This window comes from Melospiza georgiana, chromosome 7 (assembly GCF_028018845.1).
Source record: "Melospiza georgiana isolate bMelGeo1 chromosome 7, bMelGeo1.pri, whole genome shotgun sequence".
Taxonomy (NCBI): domain Eukaryota; kingdom Metazoa; phylum Chordata; class Aves; order Passeriformes; family Passerellidae; genus Melospiza; species Melospiza georgiana.
Window position 1 is genome coordinate 13,211,390 of NC_080436.1, and position 12,658 is coordinate 13,224,047.

General features: G+C 37.2%; 1 protein-coding gene across 2 annotated transcripts in view; it reads right to left on the reverse strand.

Annotated features, from left to right (window-relative positions):
* RFTN2 (raftlin family member 2) overlaps nucleotides 1–5,266 on the reverse strand; it is a 28,079-nt gene extending 22,813 nt beyond the window's left edge. The window contains exons 1-2 of one of the 2 annotated variants that reach the window (XM_058028457.1): nucleotides 5,136–5,266; nucleotides 4,539–4,685 (exon numbers count right to left, since the gene is read on the reverse strand). In XM_058028457.1, the coding sequence (XP_057884440.1) occupies nucleotides 4,539–4,677 (139 nt within the window). In that variant the 5' untranslated portion in view covers nucleotides 4,678–4,685; nucleotides 5,136–5,266. Of the gene's footprint in view, nucleotides 1–4,538; nucleotides 4,744–5,135 lie in introns of both variants that reach the window. The other variant, XM_058028456.1, reaches the window with a different exon arrangement.
* Between the last annotated feature and the right edge of the window lie 7,392 nt (nucleotides 5,267–12,658).

Below are 12,658 nucleotides of genomic sequence, written 5' to 3' on the forward strand. Positions count from 1 at the left end.
AAGCCTTAAACATACTAATGCAGTATCCCTCAACTCCAGTTTTCAGGTAAATTTCCACGTAACAGATTTAAGCCTATGACAATTGATTTGTTTCCATTAATTTTTTTTTCCACTTAGAAATGATCTGGAGGAGTATCAGTTGACATTTTGACAGTCCCAGTTCCTTTTTTCACCAAACTTACACATCATCTAAATAAGCTGATTTCTAGGGAGGGTCCCGCTCAGCATGTGCAGGGATTTTGCATCAATAGGCAGCAACTGGATAATACATTATTGTTAGGGAAAACTACAGAGATAAAGGGAAAACTTGGAGAACCTTTTTAAAATGGTCCACAGCCTTTGCAAAGAGAAAAGGAAGATTCCACACTGGTAACAGATACATATTCTGCTACAGTCAGTCTGATGGGTCAGTAATTCTGTTTCTCACAAGTGCAGCTGGAACTCTAGATGCCCTCAGAAAGCAGGAAATCAATACTCATACACAAATAGCAGCAGAAGAGTCATTACACCAGCACGGATTTGCCAAAGCTTTCATCTTTTGCACTTAGGAACTCTGATAACAAAACAGCCTGGCTGGAAATGTGCTGGTCTATTGGTGAGCCCTGCTCCAAGCAGCCTATTTGCCTGGATCCTGATGGATCCCTCTTTGCAGGACTTTCTGTGCATTAATACCAGTGCCCATCTGCATCAAAGGATGCCTCAGTCAAAACTAAGCAACACTTTTTCCAATATACCAGCAAGTGTAATGTGCTGCCCTGAACATTTCCTATCGAACCATACAACTGAAAATAACTAAATACACTAACTCTTCTTTGATTCTGTAATTTAAAAAAATGCATGAAAAAAAATAAAGTAAATGCAATTATATAAATCTCTCATCACTTTGCTGAGTTAATTTCTTGTCCCTGCCTTCTCTTGTCTATCTGCATTATAGTGCAGGTTGGCAATAGCAAGGAATTTAAAGACCTAAGACACAGAAGTCACTAAGTTTGTCTATACTACTGCTTTAAACTATCATAAAGCAGAGATATGACTCCTTAGTTTGCACAAATGTTTTATTCTAATAAATTGAATTAGAACTCTGCTGATTCACAAGTAGTGTTTTGTAAAGCCTCTCTACACAGCTTTCTATAAAATGTAGCTAATATTGACATACATACACTTACTGAGGGGTTTAAAAAAAGACCACAAAACCCCCACAAACTATCAGAAACTAGTATTTTACAACACTCAAATGCTTTTTAACACCAATTTCTACTAATGGGAAAAGGAATGGGGGGCTACTTTGCTTGTCACTGTAAGAACCTTAACAGAAAAGCCATCAAGAAGAACCAGGATAATTTATACCAGGGAAACACACACTACCAAAAACTATCACCAACATACATATTGATGGTTTACTGCTGATATCCAGCAAATTCAAGCTATTAACTAAACTGTCATTCTCAGTCATAAGGACAAGGCTGTTGCATTTTTTCTTTAAGCAGACACTATCACAGCTTCCCTTTTGTAAACAGATGATGTTTTGTCATTAGCAATACTCCCATCCCATGATTCCACTCTGTAAATCCAAGAGGCCATGTATTGAGAAATAACTGCTCCATAGCCTACAGACCAAAAAAGTAGGTTGATACAATTTGATCACCACATCCCTGATTTTATGAATGTCTTAAACCCTTTTTCGTAACACAAGTTCCCTTCCTGATGTGCTCTCAACAGGTAGCCAAAATACTGTGGCAATAAGAACTCCAGCTAACTTTCCAGATGCATGGTAAATCTTAGATGCAGGATACTGAAGATGATGACAAAACAGCTATTTCACACATATTCACACTGGTATTCAGAGTGACAGGAACTTGACAGTATGCCATCTTAGTAGGCTGCATCAATATTTCTTCTTTTCCCTAATAGAAGGATAGTGGATAATGCATAAGCATTCTGCTTAGAAGAAATATAGAAACTATCCCTATTTTTTGGTTAAACTGACTCCAAAAAATGGCAGCTGTTTGTGTGATTGGGATAGGATTCATGACTGAGACTTTGGGATTTACAGTCACTAACCAGCATTTAAAATTACACTTCAGTGTCCACTGCTCCCTCTTCTTTGTACTACTCCAGTCCACCAAAATAAAAGATTGGCTGTGGTTTTTTTTTGCTTGGGATTCCCCTGATGGCCATCATCCTCCATGGAACTCAAAGCTAATTTTTACAGTAGGGATGAGAGCATTTTGGGGACCAGGAAGGGAGAAGCCAAGGTTCAGTGCACAGCTAATAAGTAGTTAAGATGCAAAGGGACTCCAGCCAGCAAATTCAGACCACAGCATGGTTGACCTAATCTGCATCATGGCCTGGGAGAAAAGATCAGGGACTGCTGAAAGTTTCCCCAGCAGGCTCATTTTGACTTCACGTTGCATATACCTGATAAAGCACAGAATAAGGCATATTAAATTGAAATAACACATTTATGCTTGCTATATTTTTATCCTGATGCAGGACATGGTTTACTGTAAGATCTTAAAATATTATTAAGTGCAGACTTTCTGTTTTTCTTGGTGCAAGATCCAGTGACAAGAAATCACTTGGGCACGTAAATCCCCTATGCAGAGGAAGACTTTGTTCTGGAAGTAGGCTAAGCAGAATGAGTGCCATAAATACACAACTTGACAGCAGAGGAAAAACTTTGGTCTGAAGTGATAAAGGACTCCCAGTTTAATTAAGCCAAAGGACATTCAAATAGCAACAAGTACATGAGCAAGCTGACTGAAGGAAAAAAGAAAAAAAGCTCAGTATATTCTCCACCATACTTGAGCCAGTCCACCCATTTCAGAAACACTCAGAATTGAAAAATGCCTCCAAGGCAGTAGAAATATGTACCATGTTCTTTTTCTGTATTCATCTTAGCTCTAAAAATAGAGACTTCAAAAAAAAAAATTAAGGTTATATACACATATCTAGAACGATTCAACAGAAAGATACCTTTGTTTACAAATCCCCTTACTTCCAGTAAGAAACCTAAAAAAGAGTGAGGTAACTCTCTGAAACTGATCTCAGTTATTTAACATAATTCCACTGAAGCAGAGCAATTCTGATTATCAGACAAACAACAGAAAATTAATCTTTACTGCTGTAGTGCTAGGTTATTAAAACAGAGCTACACCTTTAATTGCACATGTTCGATGGGCTATTACTTCAAAGGTCACAGCCACCTTTAAAACAAGTAATTTATAAAACACTATTAGAAACTGTAACTTGAAAACAAAGAAAAAAAACTATCTGGAAGAGAGGCTATTTAGGAACACTGAATGCTCTTCAGTTTCCAAAAAATTTATCCTTCCTGTATCAGTAGTTAATTAACATATGCACTAGGTAGCCTAGCTTTATTTCCAATATCTTACCACTACTTATTTCATAGTTTTGTTTCTTCAAAAGGAAAAAAAAGTGAGAAACTTTTTGTGTAAATCAACAGAACAAAGTTAGATCTCTAGTACTATGTAACCTAGCAGAATATATCTTCTATTAGTCTCATACAGCTTTTTAATGAAAAGACTCTTATATTTAAAATAAAAATATTACAACACTAAAAAATAATCAAAAGCCAAATTTTGTTTATGAAAAAGTTCCTGCAATTGCACTAAGACCTGCACTTACACTGTTTCCCTTTATGCAACCCTTCTAGTAACAGCATTTACTTCAAATCCTTGTTATTAAGCATTTCCAGTACACTAGGTTGTTACAAAATGCAAGTTACTATAAAGTGACTGTAAAAGTGAGCTGTCTGTGCTCTGAGGGCAGCCATCTGGGCTTGTTTATGTTTTCAACTTTGTGGAACAGGGAGTTGCTCTGTTAGAGATGGGACACCCTCGGGAAGGAAGTATCCCACAGAGCACTGTCTGCCTCTAGCTATGCATACAGATTTAGTTTCATTTCAGTCACAATTTCAAAAGACTATTCAACAACTACAAGTAGAGCATTTGGGAAAAAAAGCAAGACAAAACTCAGACTCTTATAACAGAAACTTCTACCAAGAGACTGCGGTGGGCGTAAGAGGGGAAGTTACTCCTGATATACAACTAAGGAACAGACTTACTTCTGCATAAAGAAACAAGGACAATGACAGCCTGTTTTCGGAAGTTGAGTGCATTTAAAAAATTGTTATTCAATTAAGGCTCAGGCACAGTGTATTTTCTGAACCGTCACACTGAATTCAGACAACCATTATTCAAAGCCAGTACGGATGGCAGTATGTGACTCACAGGAAACTAGGAAAAATCTCTTAACAGTTTCTAGCCAGCTTCCTTAACGAGGACAGTTGTATAATTTGCAGGGTTTGGTTGTTAAAAATACTTCAGCAGTTTCCATTGTAATTTTATACAAGTAAGAACCTTCGTCGTGATTTGTGTTTCAAAATAAAAGTCTTACATTTTGGCTAGCTTTGACAAAAGTGCCTAAGATTTACTGTAAGTCAAACAAGAGAAAACTAAGTTAAATCCTGTTCCTTCTTACTTCAAAATAGTAAAGATACAGCATAAAAAAAATACCTTCTAAGGTAAAATCCAGCAATACATATTCATAAGCAGAATCCGTCTTTGTTTCAACTTGTGGTCTCTTCAGTGTAGAAAAGATTTTTCCAGGGCTGCTATCATCTGGGTCTTCCAGCTTTCTCAGTCCGCACCCCATGGCAAGATCTGCAAATGATTAAGTCGCAGGAAAAGGTGGGGGGAGCAGCAAGATCTGTCGCTCCTACTACAGGGGAAAAAAAAGGAACCAAATAATTCCCCTCGATTTTTTTTCCCCTATTAGCTGTAAATCCAAACAGAGAAAAAGTCCAGTTCCCAGACCGAAAAGCAAAGGTACTTTCCATTCATTTTTAATATAGAAGCAGTGAGCTCGAGATGATTTCAAGCTACAAACTTGGCTATGAGTAGGCTGGATTTCGCAGCAACATTAGAGCTGCTCCCAACTAGCAGAGATTTTCCATGCCACGTCAATTTACAGCCAGCCCCTATCAGTGCTCTCTTGCAGAGGACACCAATAGTGCTTTGTTTGTCCTTCTAGACTGACTGGGTGAGGGGGGGCAAGGGGGGAAGAAGAACTGAAAAACAAAGTTATACAGAAACTTGTCTGTCATTACTTACCTCCAGAAGTTCCCAACTGCAGTAGAAAGTCAGACAGGAAAAAAGCAAGTTAGTCAGAATGAAAGAATGAGAAAAGAGCCTCAACATGGTTGGAGATGAAAATCACTTCCAGAAAGGAAGTCAGCTTCAAGAGGAAATTGCTTCTGGCATCTCAAAGGGTAGAAAGGCAAATGAAAAGCTGTTTAGTCCTTATTTTAGATTTGAGAGTTGGCTCCTATTTCCTTTCTACACGGACTTTCTTACAGAGGAAAAAAACCAAACAAACAAAAACAACATGAACACAGTGTAATAGTGTAAAAATATGTAGTAATTTCTTGTCCAGAAAAATCAATAAGAATCTTCAGCATGAAAATTAACTTATATAACTGGTTTTGAAAAACACCAAAAACAATCACACTGAAATATTCTTCATTTCAAATGGTAAAGACTTGGTCAATACTACATATGAAAAAAATTACAAAACTTTGTTTTCCATTATTCATGGGTATTGAACAAACAGAATCCTTTTCTCTTCTATTAAACTCACCTTAGTTGGTACAGCCACAGACTTTCAACACTGTAAAAAGTTTTCTATGTTAACTTTTCTTTAGGTTCAAAAAATTCAGTATAATTTAAGGGCTCTCATTACTCTTCCATTAACTATTGCAAGTCATTTGTAATTATTGTGGTCTGCATTATACCTGATGCAGATCACAATAATGCATAGGAAGAAAAAAACACTGAGTTATTTTCTGTGGCCCTGCTGTTCCCAGGATGAACTGTTAGAAATTGGCCTTTTTATTTTTAGACTGCACCTAAAGAAATTCAGTCATCTAGAGAAAAAACTGAAATATATATACCTTATTAAAAATGCTAATGTTTTGTATAAAAAATAACTTCAAGTTAGACATTAACTATTTGCAGGTTTCTGTCCTCCTGCAAGCAAAGTGATCTAACTTTTTATTTAAGTAACTTATCAGGAATTATATGCCTAGAGACTACAACATTTTGAAACATACATTATAGATTATAGTCACTTAATGCTAGAAAAAAAATTATAATCACTTAGTGCAGAGCCTGGAACTGAAGTTGCAATTATTGCAGTCTTTAAAACACGCTCCCAGGTGCTGAAACAGAAAGGAAATCCTCAAGCATTGTCTTCTCAATTAAAACCTAAGAAACCCATCAAACATGCAGAATTCTTAAACTTCTTGACAGTCTTCTCACACAGAAATTGCTCCCAAACACTACTTTTTTTTTCAGTGAAGGTTATCCCTGAACTGTTGCCATATCAGCCATACATGTAAAGTGTCCACTCAGCCTTGAGAGCCCAGCTGCTTCACTCTACACTCCCCTTAAGTTTCATTGTAACTGCTTGTATGAAGCCATGGCATGACTAAGATAACTGCAAGTAAAACAACATTTTTGCAGCACCAGTCCAGTTGTCAGCAGGCTGCTTTTTCATTTTTATTTAACTTAAAATAACTACATTTTCAATGAGGCCATTTTGAACATGTATTTTGAACTCTTCATGACAAGGCTTACACAATGTTACAACCCCTTCACCAAGATAGGACTTTCCATAATATAAACAAACTCTTACAACACCAGGAAGAATAACAGCTCCAGATAAAAGCAATGGTCCATATTTTGTGCAATCCTAGATAAGTATGAATAGTTATAAGCTCCCAAGTTGGAAGTCACTCAACAGTTGTCACTGCAGACTTGACTCAAGTCACTAATACAACCAAAGGTTGCACAGACCAAAAAAAAGAAAACAAAACAAAATCAGCAAGAATGAGCAGCATCTCCCACTGGAGTTTAAAACTGCATCAAAACACTTGAATGACTCAGGAGAGACACAGCATCACAAGATTCTTAAGATTCAAGAGCTGCTAAAGAGCTGCAATTTCCTGTTACCAAGTGGATACAAACTACAAAACAATCTACTTCCAGTGACCCAAAATGCAAAGGCTCTGGGAATGGGTACCAGAAAAGAGCAAATCTCAAACTATCCTGTGATTCAGCAGCAAGTTGTATTTACAGTGCCATCTCTGAAAGGGCATGAGACACCTTCACTGAAGCTTGATATAATTTTTAGACCTTTAAGAAGGTAAAGACAGCCAGACAAAGGCCCAATGAGTCCAAAGGAACTTGGCCTCCATGGAAGGCTTCCAGGATCCCCAACAGTTTTTATTCTGATCAAATGGAAAAATGATCCCAAGACAGCAAGAGAAGCCCATCAGTAGGGACGTGTGTCCCATGCTGGATTACTGACTGCCTGTTGGCAGCACAGGATGAGAAGCAGCAGCAGCAGTTGTGCACAGCAGCTTTGACCAGACTGTGAGACAAACAAGCCTTGCTGTCTACCCGCACCTCAGGGCTGTTCCTCCCCTTGCTCATGATTTGCTTTGTTCCCTCTTGTCTGAGGGAGGTTTAAAAGCTTTCGTGTGGGAGGCATTTTTGTTTTTCTCATTACCTTACTAGGCTTATTGAACAAAAGGACTGGAACTGCTTGAAATTGCAGTTTGGAAACAGATGTCTCCTATTCCTGACTCTGCTAAGCTGCAATCAATATGACAGCCAGGGCAGGCTCTGCCTATGGCCTTGGTGCCAAACAAGTGGCATTGGCATCCCTTTTTGATCTCTCTTGCTAGAATTGTTCAGACAATTGTTAAGACAACCCTTCTTGAGGTTTAGAACATCTGTGACAAACCCATCTGAACACAAAGCCTATTTACAGGAATAAAAATATTTACTTCTCCAAAACCCAGGATGTGCATAAGCCATTTAATAATGCAGTTTAAACATTTCCTCCCCCATTACCTTAGGAGATCAAGAATGGGAGATGATACCTGATCAGTTTTCTCTTCACTGAAATAATAAAATGTAAGGAAAATTATGAAAACAATACAAGTACACAAAATATGTTTCTTGCCTGTATGAACAGTATCTAAACTGAAACTCAAGAAAGATCCTGAATTACTGAATCTGCAGTTCAGTCAGCTATACCAGCATACCAAATACCTAATGTTATCCTAGACAGAACCCTTCTCTCTCTGGTTAGGACACTGGCTAGTGAGTTAAAAGCAACAGGAATCACACTGCTTTAATGCTACATTAACTCCAAAAATCAGCAAAAGCAGTAGTATTGTAATTTTCCGTTTCGAAATATAAATCACAGACTTTGTTTAAGGGCTATGGAATTGAAGGTGTATCACAACCATGACATGACTCCTGCTCAATCCCATGACTTAGAACTGGATAAGGACTCCAAGAGGAGAACATCTCCAATCTTCCAGCCTGTTAGGCCACCACTGGGACAAAAAACATTAGTCTGGGCAGCCTGTATCAGTGAATTTGTTACAGGTAAGCTCATCAGTGAAAAATTTTAAGTGAATAACCTTCTCATGGATGTACCACCAGTAAAGATCCATTCCTGTTCTCAAGGGTGATGTAGTGAGCAGCAGAAATGCAAATACCTTAAACCTCTACCAATTACCTAAAGTATTACTAATAATAAAGATTTCATTAGGACCAAAATTGACTCAATAAAAAAATAACTCCCTCTAACAAAGTCAAAATGTAAAATATTTGGATCAAGCACATTTCCAATTTGGGCTGAAATGTTAGCATGCTTATAAAGGATACATGGAAAACAATAAAGAAGTCAGCATTGTTACTGGCTATAGATCAGTCATCACTGACAAAATGTAAACAGAGGGCATAGACATAAATAAGATACAAGAAACAAATTACAAACACAAGCTAAATTAGTCAGATTTCTTTAGAACCTGAGGGTAGTTGAACAGCTAGTTTGAGGACTTAACACATTTAAAACCCCCCTAAATATTAAAAACCTCAAATTGCAACATTTTTGAACTTTAGTTCCCCTTTTAACTTTTTCAGGCTTACTTCCTTTGTTTTATGACTTAAAGCAAATGTAAAGTTTTTGTTTGAGTGAGTATAAAGACAGAAAATGCTAAAAGCTTCCATCAGAAGAATTCTGCAACTCAGTTGTCAAATATTTTTCACACTCCCATTCCCAAGAGCACTTGATTTAACTAAAACACTGACATTTCTTTTTTCTCTAGACTGACTCCATTTAAAGATACCAACGAAGTATCAGGATTCCATTCTGAAGGCTCTGAGGTTCGGCAATTTGCTTTTTTTCTTCAGCCTTTGATTTGCCTTTGAAGGAAGAGTTTTGTGAATGTGACAGGAACAGTCTTGTTAAACAGGTTAACTTGAGCAGAAAAGCCAGCTTTTCTGCTGTAAGCTTTAACTTAAATGTTCTAAAACCAATGAACAGAGATGACAACAATAGTTTGCTTTTGCAGTCATTAAAACATAGTTTAATGATCAAAGTTAAATTTCATTTTTTCATTTTTTTTCAACCCATATTAAAACTCTGACACTACAATAAACAAAAGTTACAATCCAAACAGTAAATATAGACCAGCTGGAATTAAACTTGTAGCTACTAACTCAGAACTTTACTAGAAATCCAAAAATACAGAAGCTTGTTTATTATTGCTGTATTACAAGCAGTTTCAATTAAAAGAGCTTTTAATTTCTAAAATTGTAAACAGTTCTCTAAAATGAGATCTGCAAATTTCTTCAACTTTTCTCTCTGTGCACTCACAGTGTCTCACTTATCAAGGCAGTAGCAAGTGTATCATCTGTATCTCCAATACAGTATCAAACACTCAGCCATATGTTAGCCACCAACTAAACCCATGGATTCTAGAAAGAAACTGGATGGGCTAGATCTGGATCTTCTGTATAACAGCTATATAAGGACTAGTGTGCAGGACTGCACACATAGCACTGTATTCTACATCCTTAAAATAAGGACTTAAGCTGAATAGTTTTTATTTCAATAGGAAACTTAGGAAGTTTTTAAAGCAGGTGAACAGAACCTGCTGTAGTACTTCCACATTACAAAGGCACAAAACTATTTTACAAAAAAAAAAAAAAAAAGCTATTTTGCAGCCATACAACTTTTCACATTTTATAACTTTGTTAAACAGACAAAAACATTTCAAGAGAGCCATGTGTTCTGCTAGTTACTACTGGAATGCAGTTTACTCAATGACTTCTTAGCTCTTTTGGAAAATGAGTATCTGAATATAAAGAAATTCTAATTTAAAATGAAAACTGTAAACAGTTTTTCAGGAACAACAGACTTCTTTTGCAAAAGATCTGAAGCACGAACCAAAAGTACTAATAAACCAGAGAATTCTACATTTTACAAGAAACAATAGCCAAACAGATATACAAAAATACCTGAGAGACAACTTCAGTAACTTTCTGCCTGTCCAAGCTTTTATCCAGCACTTATTTTATGAAATAGAAAATGCTAGAACTAACCTTCTGCTGTGGAAATGTAACATAAGCAGACAGCAGTTGCTAGAAATACTGTAACAGCTAGCTCAGTAGAAAACCAACCAGGTTCTCAGTAGAAGAAACCAACCAGTTCTCCTAAATTCTAAGGGGTGGAAGCCAGAAAATTAACCTAGTTTGCTAATATGGGAATGTGAGAGCCAATGCACAAAGGTGATTTGCTATCAGTTACTGCATGCCCACAGGGCACATGGGGTTACATTCTCTCCTAGCATGAATGTGGAGCCTCACTCTTATCAGTGGGAAACTGCAGAAGGCCAAAAAGAACATGACCCTTTCTCCAACCCCCAAAACCCTCATCTGAAGATCTATGGTTAACTAAATGACTTCTGTTGAACAGCATGGCAAGCTCCACATTCCAGAAAGCTGAACTAGCACAATTGGACAGTGCAGTGTAAAGGAACAAGAAGCCATGAATGCCAGAACATCAAAACAGCACAACTTTAGGCACTGAGGAAATGCGGTTCTTCCCCAGTACACATTTAATTCAACTACAGGGATTCACCCAGCTAAGTCAGGTACATTTCCTACAGAGATTCAACTCCTGAAAGGTTGGCTCAGTCACTGCTGTCTGATGTCATGCCATCACTCTTGGCAAGCACCCTGAACAAAGATGAGCTACAATATAAATGAAAAGGCCTCAGTATTTCAACAGTGACTGCCAGTTCCTGGAGGAAAACCAATATTCAGAGCTACTTGGTTTCTTCTCAGTCTCTCAAACCAAAACAAAGCTTTGTTAAGACCTGAAGATACAACCCTAACTAACAGTGCCTCCAGACTGATGCTACACACCCCACAGGGGAACACTGCAGGGATAGTTCAGTGCCTGACACTGAGTAACCTTCCAAACAATCAAGTTCACATGCAACTAAAACAAAGTGAGTGGTCTCTGAAGCAAAGGCCATGGGATTAACTCATTATCAACAATCTAACATCTGCATCAATTAAGAGAAAAAAAACTACATTTTGTGGGTGTCTGGAATAGAGCCACAATCTGATGACATGTGACTGCACAGTATTTGTACACTTTCAAGCAATTAGTTCAGGAGACTTCCCTCTAAGCACTCTTCTTTTAAATTAGTACTCACTGTAAAATTTACTTTCTTGAATCTCTGAAGCACAATTAAAAACAGGGAAGTCACATTTGGTAAACAAAGTGCAGATTTAAAAAATACAGGCTTGGGACTAAATCTCCAGAACCCTGGGTCACATATGTGTTTCCTGACACAAGAAGTAAGGCTCCACCAGAACACAATCTTTCTTTCTTTGGTACCTTTAGAGACAAAACCTCATTAAAAATACTTACTATGTAAAAATTCTTCAATGGAAACGAATTCTGGCTTTGATGAGCCAAGATTTTTATGATAACCTTGTATCGAGGAGTTCTAAAACGTGAAAATTAAACAGAACTGGACAGATGTGTTTAGTGGTACAGACTTGCTCAGAAACATGAGAACCTAAAACAAATGAATTCCCCGTCCAAAAACAGGCTGAACTCTACTTGTCCCCAAAAGAAATGTATACTACTTTTGATACTTAGTGACAAAACAATCCACTACAGCTGCTACAGCAATAAACTGTTACAAAGAGAAATTATTAAAATTATATTTGTGTAAATTTTTCTACTTAGCAGAAGATGCAAAGTCACTTGAGGAAACTTGCAACCAAGACCTAGTACATGGCATCTCCTTTCCTAACAATTTCAAAACAGCATAAAACCAGAACCAGACTCCAACTCTCTTCCTGGACAACACCACAAAATACTACTGAACACCAGAAGAATTTTGAATGAGATTTACATATCATACATGGATTATTCACTGACTACAATGTCTGCTTGGCAAGATCTCTGAATGATTAAAAAGAAGAAAGTACTAACAAAACAAATCCATACAAAAAGAAAGCCCCTGAATTACTACAAAACAGATAAAATTGAATAACTCAAGGATATTTTAGATACAAAAAAAAAAAGGCTTCAGTGCTACAGAAGCAATAAGCCATGCCTTGCACTACCGTAAATACACAGACTGTATTTTCAACCTTTGGGGAATCTGATTTTGTAATGAATAGAAGGAACCCTAGGAGATGAGGAGAAAAGCAAAAACAAAAACCAAACAAATGACACCACAACTAAAAAA